General features: G+C 42.4%; 1 protein-coding gene across 1 annotated transcript in view; it reads left to right on the top strand.

Annotated features, from left to right (window-relative positions):
• Positions 1-6,132: 6,132 nt before the first annotated feature.
• UVSSA (UV stimulated scaffold protein A) overlaps positions 6,133-12,082 on the top strand; it is a 49,536-nt gene continuing 43,586 nt past the window's right edge. The window contains exons 1-4 of the mRNA XM_085223645.1: positions 6,133-6,319; positions 6,423-6,753; positions 9,751-9,871; positions 11,046-11,456. Of these exons, the coding sequence (XP_085079771.1) occupies positions 6,222-6,319; positions 6,423-6,753; positions 9,751-9,871; positions 11,046-11,456 (961 nt within the window). The 5' untranslated portion in view covers positions 6,133-6,221. The remainder of the gene's footprint in view (positions 6,320-6,422; positions 6,754-9,750; positions 9,872-11,045; positions 11,457-12,082) is intronic.

The following is a 12,082-nucleotide window of genomic DNA, read 5'->3' as shown; positions in this document are numbered from 1 at the left end:
TGGGGCTCTGAGCACCTGATGGAGCTGCAGGTGTCCCTGTTCATTGCAGGGGAGTTGGACTAAATGGTCTTTAAGGCGCCCTTCCAACTCAAATGATTCTGTGATTCTATAAACTGTATCTCCTCCATCTGAAACTATGGAGTGTGTGGTTTGCATTTAGCTTTAAAAAAAGAAACAAATCCGGGGCAGCAGTGAGCCCTGCCACTGAATGGCTCTGGAGCAGAGCTATGTGTATCCACGAGTCACAGATCCCCTCAGACTGCTGCTCTCACCTTCGCTCCATTTTACTGATGCACCAATAACTGATCCATTTTTATGAAGGCAATGATTAGAGGAGCAAAAACTTCATCGTTCTGCTGTCTCTCTTGGAGATGTTGGTCTTCATAACAGAAAGTCAAGAAAACTTCTGAGGGCAATGGGCACAGCCCTGAAATGCTGGAGGTCAAGAAGCATTTGGACACTGCTCTCAGGCACAGGATTTGGATTTTGGGTGCTTCTGTGTGGAGCCAGGATCTGGACTTGACAATCCTTGTGGATTTGTTCCAATTTGGAATATTCTGTGATTCTGTACTCCTGTTTTACTGAGGTATATTCACCACCACTGCTTTGTCACTACTTGATATCAAGTCTACTGCTGGGACTTGTACCATGAGGAAAGCAGCAATTATTGCTTTATGAGGCTTTTAACGAGCAGAATTGCAGAGCACTGCGTGTGTGTGGCTGGAGAGGTTGCAGTCACCACTCCTCATTCTGCACTCAGCTTTCCGGAAGGCCACCGTGGGAGGTTTTTATCAGCTTAACCTTCACGTGTGTACACTGCATCTACCTTGCTCCAAAAGTAATACCTCCTATTTATTTCCATGGAAACCACAACAGATACAAAGCACGCATGAACACTATTTGATAGAGCAAATTCTCAGCTACAAAACACGATTTTTCAACGTAGTCACTTCTATTAGCTACGCATTTTCACCAGCAGTGAACAAGAGCCTGCATGCCACGCTCGTAAAAATCTGCATGGCTGTCCATAATGTGGCTTGTCTTTCACATCCCTGTCACCACAGCTGAAACAAATCACGCACCACCTCACTGTGCTGAAATCTACCATTCAGTCTCCATAGATGTTCAGCAAGAATCAGTGAATGTCAATGAGTGCCATATTTTTTTCGGCATGGAAGAATTCAGCCAGCTCACAAGCCTTGCTGCCTTTTCTTCATGATACTTCCCTCTTCCTTTTAGCACTATCTCAGTATTTCTTTCTCTCCTGGCACATGCTCTTTGCACTCTGTTTTTGTCCCAACAATCTCAAGATCTCAAACCAGGGACTTTCCTTATGTTTGCATAAGCTGACCTGTATAAATAATCGCTTCACAAGGACAAAGTGTTCTTTATTATTACAGTAAGAGCATTTCCCAAAAAAACTTGTTTTGATCCATGTGGCTTTATTGGTTGCTGCTCATAAAAGGCAATGGCACGTCCTTGGTGCTGTGTGGAAAGAGGGCAAATTTTCCCAGACACTTGGGAGCTCAGATTATGGAATTTAACAATACAGCTCACTTCTAAAGGGTGAATTTCTTAGATGACTGGTGTAGACGCATTCATATGGCTAAAATGAGTTTATTTCCTTCCTAGGCCTAAGTTGTTTGAGAAATTTCTGCTAACATTCTTTGTTTGAAAGCAGTCCCACTTGTACCACCCTTGTATTTGTGTGAAAGTGGTGTTTCTCTCACTTTACAATTTAGCAGCAGGGGTCTTCAAGCAGAATTTGGGCTGGATTTCCTCTTTTGTTCTCTCGTGATATTGGATTCTTCTCTTCCTTCTTTTCTACACACTGACAACCTTCACACTCCTCCTTTCCTGAACCATGCAATCCAAGTCTTGACTGGAAAGCTGCCATTCCAAAAAACAAACAAACAAACAAACAAACAAACAAAAGCCCCTAAGGATATCTGCTTGCAATGCAATGGGATTTGTTTTGCTCTTCTTTGGGTACATTCAAACAGAAATCTCAACTTACGATATGGATCTGTCTAGCCCAGAAAAATGCCAGCTGGCTTGGGGTCATTACTTGCCTTTCTCCTTGTGTTCCAGTTAGACCTTTTCACAGAATCAAAAGCAATTTTCTGATGCTGGCTTGAAGAGTTGAGGCAACACCGAAGGATCATTTTAAAAAACTATCCTAGACAAAAGTAGATAGAAGCTCCTTGATTTGTGCTGGTTCCCTTGCAGCTCTTCCTGCCCCATCCAACCTACAAATGGTTGTTTAATTAGTGACCCAACCCGTACAGAACAGACTCATCCATTTCCTCCTGTGACAGAATTATAAAATGTTACAGAATGCTGCAGTGTTGTCAGCATCAATATTTCACATCATTAGAGGAGGTCGCCAAGTATCTTTGGCCTTGCATTATTGATGGTTTAATGAATAGACTATTTTTTCTGTGAGAACATTTGTTTAAGTGCAATCCTTACCCCGTATGAGGTAGTTCAGGGCTCTCAGATAACTGTCATCCTGTTGCCGAATCAAATTGGTAGTTAAATATCTATTCATCTCACACAGAAGGTCAGTATTTTCTTTGCAACCCAACTGACACAAATTCTGTGACAACTTAATATCAGTGTTCATCATGTTTCTGCATCTTCAGGCCTGGAACCAAAGTTATTTTAACTCCAGATTGTTTGTAAGAAAGCTTTTTTGCCAAAATTCCATTTTGGCAGGAAAATAAACCCTCCTTTTTAATTTTATATCATTAAGCTGAATACAGCTATTCTAAAGTTCTGTGGGGTTTCTTTCTGCCTGACGTGCTCTTTTATTGCAAAGCTGAAAACAACCCCAGGCCAAGAATCATCTAATAACATGATGGAACTGTCTCCTACCTGGATATTTCTTTTATAAAAACACTACACCTGAAAATGTGACAATGCATGTAAGCTTGAAACAATCCTTCCTGGAGCTACCAGTGTGACATTTTAAATTTGGGAACAGCAGGTTTTTCTGTAATGTAAGAGCACCCACACCCAAATAATTGGCTTAAAGGACAAAATTCTGTGTTTTCTCTTTGGGCACTATATTTCCTTGTTTGTGTATTTGGTCAAAGACATTGGGCTTCCGGAATCCACAACCAGGCTGAGTGACACAAAGCACTTCTGCAGCTAAATGACTCTTCACCGTCTGAGTCCCCTCAGCCCTTTATCAGATTGGTCCAGATGAAGGAATTAGAGAAATATTTGAACAGTGGATATTTACCACGCTCATTAGAAAGCAGAAGGGGAAAGAAACTCAGCAACTTGAGCAAACACCATTTTATGTAATTGTCTGTGATATTTTTTTTTTAATTAAACAGCTTAGCTGTCACTGAGATTTGCCTGAGGGACAACTGTGGATGAGTTACACAACTCAGCGTTCATTCATCAACTAATTCTCTGCAAAACCATATGGCTCCTCGCAGGGACTTCTTTAAACATTCTGCAAGGATATGAATTGGTGACTTTGTAGATGTTGAGCACGTTGCTCGAGGCTCATTTTGAAATGCTGTTTCTACACATTAAAGCAATGGTATTGTTGCAAGCAATAGCCTAATAGAAAGCTGTTGTTTAGGCACTTTCAATCAAATAAAGAAAAGAAATAGAAAAATAAGAAATATTGAAAGAGTAAACATCTAAACTTTAAAGATGAACTATGCTGCTGTATGTGGTTTTCACATGCAAATGTAGGATGTGCAGTTTACTAGATAGAAGCCAATGAGAAAGAAGAAACATTATTATAAAGTGAGACGGTCTCATTAATCAAGTCAGATATAACAAAACCACTGCAAAACATATGTATGCATATAGTGCAGTTAATATGTTTGAAAATATGAGTTTGTTATTTTAGGTCACTCTGAAGTGCAGCAGGGCACCTGCCAGATGGGAAAAGACAAATGTCACATAGGAAGGGCTGCTTGTACACAAGTCTTTTGCACAAAGTATGAGAGGTTTGGACTGCACTGTGATGCTGATCTATCTGGTCTAGAGACTTGGGGTGCTTTGGTGGAACTGCAAGCAGTAGTAACGCAGTGATGTGTATCAAGAGCTTCATTGACTTCCCTTACTCGGTGACTGGGATTAAATTTGCTCCCTAGTTCAAAGCAAAGTTTCTGGTACTCTCAGTTTTTAAATCCCATTTGGCATCTCTAGTTGTTAAGAGGAAAAAAACATAGGACGTAATTATAAGAGGAATTCATTGAGTATTACAGATTAATTTTTCAGCTTTTTTCTTTTTTTGTTTGAAATCAACTCATTTCAAAGTATTTTCTAACCTCACCCTATTTGGGACGTTCTTCATAGCCATGCCCAGCACAGATCTTGCAGGCCAGAGTTCTGGCAGGGAGAAATTTTGACATTTGCACCCTATTTACAAGTTGGGGAACTCGTGTGGATAGAAATTCAAGAGCTCACAGGAGCTTTTTGCTGCTGCAATATTAGGTAAATCTGACAGATCACTGTAAAAAGTCACTAAGGAGATACTGATTTTTAGTGACAGCAAGTGCCTGTGCACTCTGCCAAGCTCAACTCATCTGAGAACAGAGCAGTTTGTTCATCTGCATTATAATTACTTTATACAACAGGTGCATTCACTTCTATCCCCATATGTCAATGGATTACTCGCAGTGTTTATCAAGCTCTAAGGTTCCATAGAGGAAAATGTCACTTAAGTACAATTCTGCTGTAATACTTGCCATGAAAGTCCTGCAGATAAGCTTTATTCACCCTTCAGGGAATAGCTTGCTTCTGCTTATGAGAACCCTTTTGCTAGGCTATGTTGTAACAGTCTTCACCTATGAAATACTCCACAGACATCCTCCTGTTCAAGAGCTGCAAAGTCGGTTTTATTTACCCCTCGTTTTGCTTCAGGAAGGCAACAGAGAGGAGAGGCTGAAGCACTGAAGGCCTCAATGGCAGAAGGCCACACAAAACCTGGTATTTAAAACCAGAATGCTGTGCTGTTCCTCCTACACTTCTTGTTGCCTTCTACATGGAGCTCATTTCACCTTGGAGGGCCAGTGGTAACCCGGGCTCCATCAGAAGAGGGGTGGCCAGCAGGGACAGGGTGGTGATTGTCCTCCTGTGTTCTGCCCTTGTGAGACCTCATCTGCAGTACTGCATCCAGGTCTGGAGCCCCCATGGAGGACATGGAGCTCTTGAGCGGGTCCAGAGGAGGGCATTAAGATGATCAGAGGACTGGAGCACCTCTCCTGTGAGGAAAGGTTGAGGGAACTGGAGTTGTTTAGCTTGGAGAAGAGAAGGCTGAGACGAGACCTCATTGCATCCTTTCAGTATTTAAAAGGGGATTATAAACAGGAGGGGAATCAACTTTTTACAAGGGCAGACCCTGATAGGAAAGGGGGAATGGCTTTAAGCTCAAGGAGAGAAGGCTTAGATTGGATGTCAGGGGGAAGTTCTTCACAGAGAGAGCGGTGAGGTGCTGGCACAGCTGCCCACAGGGGCTGTGGCTGTTCTGTCTCTGTAGGTATTCAAGGCCAGGTTGGACGGGGCCCTGGGCCCTGGTCTGATGCCACATTTGGTGGTGATTCTTAGAGTCTCTTCCAACCCTAGGCACAAGGAACAGCAGCAGTTAGCACTGCAATTAGCCCCTTGGTCACACCCAGCACGTTACATGGGGTGGACACAAGGCAGGTCTGTTGGTTCAGAGCTGTGTCACCTCTCACGGAGTTGGGACGTGGGCAACCAGAGCAGCAGTGCCTCAGGAGGGGCACACACTGATGTCAGTGAGTGTGCCAAGACATCATTTGATGTCAAGGGAGATTCAGGACGTTAGGAAAAACTACTTCTCTGAAAGAGTGGTCAGGCAGTGGAAAGGACTGCCCAGGGAGGTGGTGGAGTCACCGACCCTGGAGGCTGGTTTAGTGAGGGACTACTGAGTTTATACTGAGGGACATGGTTTAGTGAGAACTACTGGTGATAGGTGGATGGTTGGACTGGGTGATCCTGTGGGTCTTTTCCAGCCTCGGAGATTCTATGATTCTATGGTTCATTTCTCTTCCACACTGTTGAACAGCCCTCAGGCCACATGCACACAAAATACCCGGGCTCGGCCCCTTTAAGGACTCCCTCCCGCCCTTGCAGGCAGCGTGACGTCACGCGTGCGCAGCGCGCAGTGATGACGTCGGCAGCGCCGAGACAGGGAAGGAGGGAGGGAGCGCTGCCGCTCCTGTGCAGAGATGGACCTGCGGCTGGCCCAGCTGGTGGAGGAGCTGACCACGGCGGGGGAGCCGCAGCTGGAGCCGGGCAGGATGAGGGAGCTGAAGAAAATCTGCAGGTGAGGAGCTGGGTCCGCCGCCCTTCAGTTAATTGATGGCGGCGGATGGAAGTGCAGCCGCGTGGCAGAGCTGCGGTGATTGCTCTCCTAACCGTTCCCTCAGGTCGTCGGAGGAGCATCTGAGCCACGCGTACCACCTGCTGCTGACCAGGCTCCACGAGGAGCACGCCGAGATGCGCTTCTCCGCCTTCCAGATCGTGCAGGAGCTCTTCTCCCGTTCGCACCGCTTCCGCACGCTGCTCGTTTCCAACTTCCAGGAGTTCTTGGAGCTCACGGTGGGGACGGACCACGAGCAGCCGCTTCCCCCGCCCCGAGAGGTGGCCCAGAAGCTGAGGAAAGCGGCCATCGCGGCGGTGCTGGGCTGGCACGAGAAGTACGGCGAGGCCTACAAGAAGCTGTCGCTGGGATACCACTATTTAAAGCAGAACAAGAAGGTACTCTGCGTTTTTACTGCCCTGTGTGTGTTTGGGGATTGTCTCGAGGAGGTGTTTAAAGTGAGGAAGGCAATAAATGTGAAAGGAAATCTGTTGGAAGCAAAGTGTTGTCTTCAAGAGACCCCAGCCTGGCCCCGCCTTCCTTGGACTTCTGCTGATTGCTCCCACCTGAAGCAGAAACCCTCTTCCTAAGGTATAAGGTACTAATGCTAGCAAATGCCTACTTCTTTGCATAACGTGTTTTCAGAAGGCTTTTCTGAACCTGAGATGCCTTTGAGAAAAGTACAGGGTGCCCTGAAAGGTTGTGGAATCTCCTTCTCTGGAGATATTCAGGATCCATCCGGATGCTTCCTGGTGTGAGCTACTGCAGGAGCCCTGTTTTAGCAGGGAGGTTGGACTGAAGGATCTCCTGAGGTCCCTTCCAACCCCTGCAATTCTCTGTTCCTGTGTGATTTGTTCCTTTGGTAACAAGATGAATGCAAGACAGAGTTGCACAATTCACCACACGCACTGACACCATATTGTAATGCTGCTCAGAAGCTGAGCTGAGCTCTCTGCTGTTCCCCAGGCAGATGTGCTTTTTTCAAAACCCAGCACATTCACCAAGAACACTGTATTGTTTTCTCGGATTCTTTTCCTTTTGGACTTTCTGAACTTCCCAGCTAAACATTGTATGTGTGCCACTTACGATTCATTGACTAAATATGCTCAGATTTAGTACTGAGTACTGATCAGATAGAGAAAGGAGGAAAGGAGCAGTCTGAGACTCCAAACTAAGTTGTAGTGTGTCAGAAATGCAATGCAAAAGTGCACTTGTGGGAAGGGCTGAACTGTGTAAATACCTTTCTTTAAAGTAATTAAAGAAAAACGAACCAACCAGGGGTGAAAATCAAGGACACATCCACAGTCAAATAGTGGAATACTGGGATGGCTGGTGGTTGTTTTTGTTCCTCTTTTAGTGTGGTTAAAAGGTTCTAAAACCCTAAACTTGAAAGAAGAGCTGGACCCAACCAGTGCTTTCTCAGTGTGCAAACTAATAGGGCTCCACTCACTGATTGCTGCTTGGAGCCCCGCAGTCCAGCTGCTTTAGAATGGAAATCATACTTGCACCTTAAGCTCATGATTCACAAATAGGAAGTATTTCTGTGAAAGCTTAAGATATTCTTCTTTCCATACTGAGCAGTCCTGTTTCATTTCAGAGTACAACACAGACAGAAAGTGTAGCTGCTCTCTTTAAATAATTCCATATTGTCTTATATTAAAGGAAAAGGAGAAAAAAAGCAAATGAAACCAGTGAGGGGAAATGCAGGACAAATGCAGGGGATCTCTGACACATAACACAGATTCAATAGACTGCATGCTCAAATGTACAATAAATCAGCTGAAGTTTGGTGTCAGTCCTGCAGTCAGTGTGCTCCTCCCTTGTGACTTTGGGTGTTCCCTCCAAGCTCTTGTGATACTGAGCAGTCCAGCAGAATTGGCTGTACTATTATTTTTTTTTTACTGCATCTGAATACTTCTGGGAAGAGTTCCAACAGAAGCAAACTAATCTCAGCTCCTGTACTTAAGAGCTAATATTGATGTAGTCAGCCTTTTGTCATCTTAATACATGAACTGCAAGAGACAGTGAAAGGGCTTGAGGAGGCTTAAGCACCTTTTAGAGATCAGGTGCATCTGCTGTTTGATGTTACAGCTCTGGCACAGTATGGAGCAGTTTGAGGACTGTTAGCAGAGTCTTACTTTTCAGATAATCATCATCAAATGGTTGATTAGAAGATGACAACTACAGCCCTTCTAAGGTGTATACTCAGAAAGCAACCTACTGGTTTATCCTTAGTAAGCTGAAGTTATACCTGTATGAAGGTTTGACTTTAAGAACAAAACATATTTCGGTGTATCAGAAGACAACTTTGTGGTGGTTTCTTGTTTTTTTTTTTTCTTTTTTTAACAAATCCCTGTCTCAAATTTCAGAAATGAAGGGAGAAGAAATAAATATGTATGCACACATAAGTATTTTCAGCAGTATTTTTTTGATTCTAGGAAAGCACAGATGGGGTTGCAGATTAAGTGTGAATTATAAACTGAATGTGACTTTGATAGACTGAGAGTATTAATGCTGAATTCCAATATTTCCCCAAAGTTGCAGTGTTTACTGCTGTGTAGGCTCACTAGTCTTACACCTTTTAAATCAAGAAGAGTTGTTTGCACCTCGTAACGTCCAGCTCCAACATTCATTACAAACTAATAGTGAACGGCTCCATACATCTTGCTCCAGCACAGAAGCTGAGTAGTGTCCCTCTGTGTTGTCTGAATGAGGTTCTTAGATGTGTTCTGTTTTGACCAAGTTTCTGAGTTAGTGCTGGCTCATCCGGCAGTGACAATAAAGAGAAATGTTCAGTGGGTGCTTGTAATACAGGCACAGTGCCAGAGAGGGTGCAGCCTTTATAAGCAGCAAAGGATGGGCTCACTCAGCACTCAACATAATCCATAATGAAATTAATGAAAGCTACGTGGTAGCAGTCAAAAGGAAATAAATACATTTCCTTTTCAAGTGATTTTTCTTATGGAATAGCACAACTCAGGATTTATTTCCTTAAAATAGAAGTGAAAATATGTAGATTTTCAAACCCTTCTAAGAAAAAAAGAATAAAAACCTACAAGTTTTAAAAGAAAGTATTTCGAATCACTCAGGTTTATGTTTTAGTCATAAGAAAGTGAGACTGAATGATATCCTTTCCCTCAGTCAATGGATCCAACAAATAATAAAAAAAAAAAGCCATTGATTCTCAGCAGTCCCTTATTAGTAGAAATAAAACCTCCATTCAGAATTTCTGTAGTTATTGATTCCAGGAGGAGAGGAGATAAAAGGAAGTACTGCTGAGCTTCTGGCTCATTGCTTACGTTAAAGGATTTTTCACCACTGATAAGGATCTTAGGAAATGGATTTTCTATGTACTTCTTACAGAGACTGTTGTACTTTTTTCTTCATTTCCTTAGGTGGATTTTCAGGACGTGCATGCAAGAACAGTGGCTGAAAGAAAGAGGGAAGAAGAGAGGCAAAAACGATTGGATAACGTTTACAAAGAAAAAGCCAAAAGAGCTGAAAAAGAAATGGCAGGTGATGTGCTTTGACTTGGGTGGGTTTGTTGTTAAAGCAATTTTTTGTAAGGTTATATAAAGCAAATTCCAGCAGAATAGATATCCCAGAGTACAGGAATAGTACATTTGTTAGTGCTTCACTCTGTCTCTCACCTAAAGAATGCCAAGGCAAACGAGTAAGAGGTCTCATAAGGCTCAAGTAGAATGAGGAGATATTAAAACAAAAAACCAAAACAACAACAAAAAAAAAAACTTAAAAATGTCTGGTCAGTAATTCAGTAAGATGTGAATGCATACCTTCATGCACATGTATGGAGTTGGACTTGGTGATCCTTATAAGTCTCTTTGAATTTGGGATATACTGTGATATCAGAAGTAGCTTTGGATCTAGTGGTTTAATTACTGTGTCTATGGCTAGGTACAGTCATCTTGACTGATGACCTCAGTTGTATTGTATATGCATTATGTATGTTCCAGGAGTTTGGGCACAAGTCTGCACAGCAATCGTAGATGCAGTGTAGGAAATCTGAGAAAAGTATTGTATTGCTGGGAGCTGAATCTCTGAACATGTGCACAGCCAACATATTCCTGCAGTACTTAAGAACAGACATAGTATACTAAGTTATAGTTGGAAAGGATTATTTATCTCAATTGCTTCAGTTTGTGCAATGAATGCATTTGTGTCTGCCTTTATTCTACATGCTGCAAATGTTTTCACACGTGCAAAAAAGAGATTTAACCTTTTAAAGTCAGTTTTACTGATAGCATCTCTGAGCTATAGCATATATTCCTGGGTACACCTGCAAACAGCTATAACACTTATGGCTGCAGAATGAGTACCCGGTGGCATTAGCAAGGATACTTGTTTCTTACCAGTACTGTTCTGCTTCAAATTTATTGAAGTATTTGAGTCATCTTTGATAGACAGTGAAATTTTAGGGAGGATAGGAAGGGAGGAATGCTGGTCCTAAATTCCTTGTTCAGGAAGTTCTAGAGTTCCTGTTTAAGAGAAGTATTGACTCTCTTATGAGGACTGTCCCTGCACTGGAAATAAGTATGTATGGATAAATTATGACTGATTACTGGATAAATGGATTCTTTGGCAGTAGTATTTGTTTTGTAGATATACTTCAGCTCAGGAGTCAGCACTGTACACTGTTTCCCAACATTCTAAAACAACTCTCTCTTGATAGAACTGTCCCAAGAGGTTGCTGAGACACTGACAGAGATGGAGAACTGTTTCCGGCTTCTATTGCCAGATCCTTTTGACTTCGCTGTGAACAACACAGGACTGGAACCCAATGAACAAATGAGTGCTGACAAGGATGGATCTGCATCCTCCTTGTCCTCTTATGTGGGATGTGTGGATGATGAACAGCCATGCTGTAGCAAGGACATTCTTCCTGTTTCTCAGAGCGTTAGAACGGATCAAAAGGAAGAGTTAGGTGACAAACAGAAGAAGCCTGAGCAAAATATGTTAGATGGAGACACGTGCTCTGAAGTTGAATCTGGTGTTCCTGTTGGTGATGATGATTATGAAACTTTTGTCAGGAATCATGGACTTATTTCTCATAAATATACTCTAGACCTTGAACTCTCCACAGGTACCTGCACCAATTTTTCACAAAGAGCTGGGGATAATCTTTGCAATGCTTTGTAGTTGTTTTTTTGTTTTTTTTTTTGCTTTGCTTGTTTGTTTTTGCTGTGACTTCAGCATTTGGGTTCCCTGGACATCATTTTGATTTATTTTGGCCTTCCTTTCTATTTCTGCCCCATTTAGCAGCCTTTCTTAGTTTTGGATGTTCTTGTGTGGGATTTACAGATTTCCTTAATTTCTGAAACCGAATGCTTGTATCAGTTGTAAACACATTCCTACACTTCATAGTACATATAATTTTCTTGTGTTTAGAAACAAAATGATTTATTCACTGTATATAGTATTTTCTTTCAGCACTTCTTTCTTTCTCCTTGTAACATGGGTATAAGCTAATGATTTAAACATTTTAAAATGGCTGTTTCTTGATCTTTTCTTTGTTATTGACAGCTTGCAGGAAACAGAGTTTTACCTTAAGACTTAAGGGCTGCAATTAGACCTTTCTATATAAGTTTGTAAATAAGAATTGCAACTAGAAAAATCTGAGAGTAGTTAGGGCTTTTCACTTCTTCCCAAGTGAAATCTCTTACAAATGCTGTCCGATTGGAATTTCAGGTGCAGATGGCTGGTGAGATA

The sequence above is a fragment of the Meleagris gallopavo genome, chromosome 4 (assembly GCF_905368555.1).
Source record: "Meleagris gallopavo chromosome 4, MGAL_WU_HG_1.1, whole genome shotgun sequence".
Classification (NCBI taxonomy): domain Eukaryota; kingdom Metazoa; phylum Chordata; class Aves; order Galliformes; family Phasianidae; genus Meleagris; species Meleagris gallopavo.
Note: the sequence above shows the minus strand (reverse complement) of the source record. Positions and strands in the feature narration are given on the sequence as shown.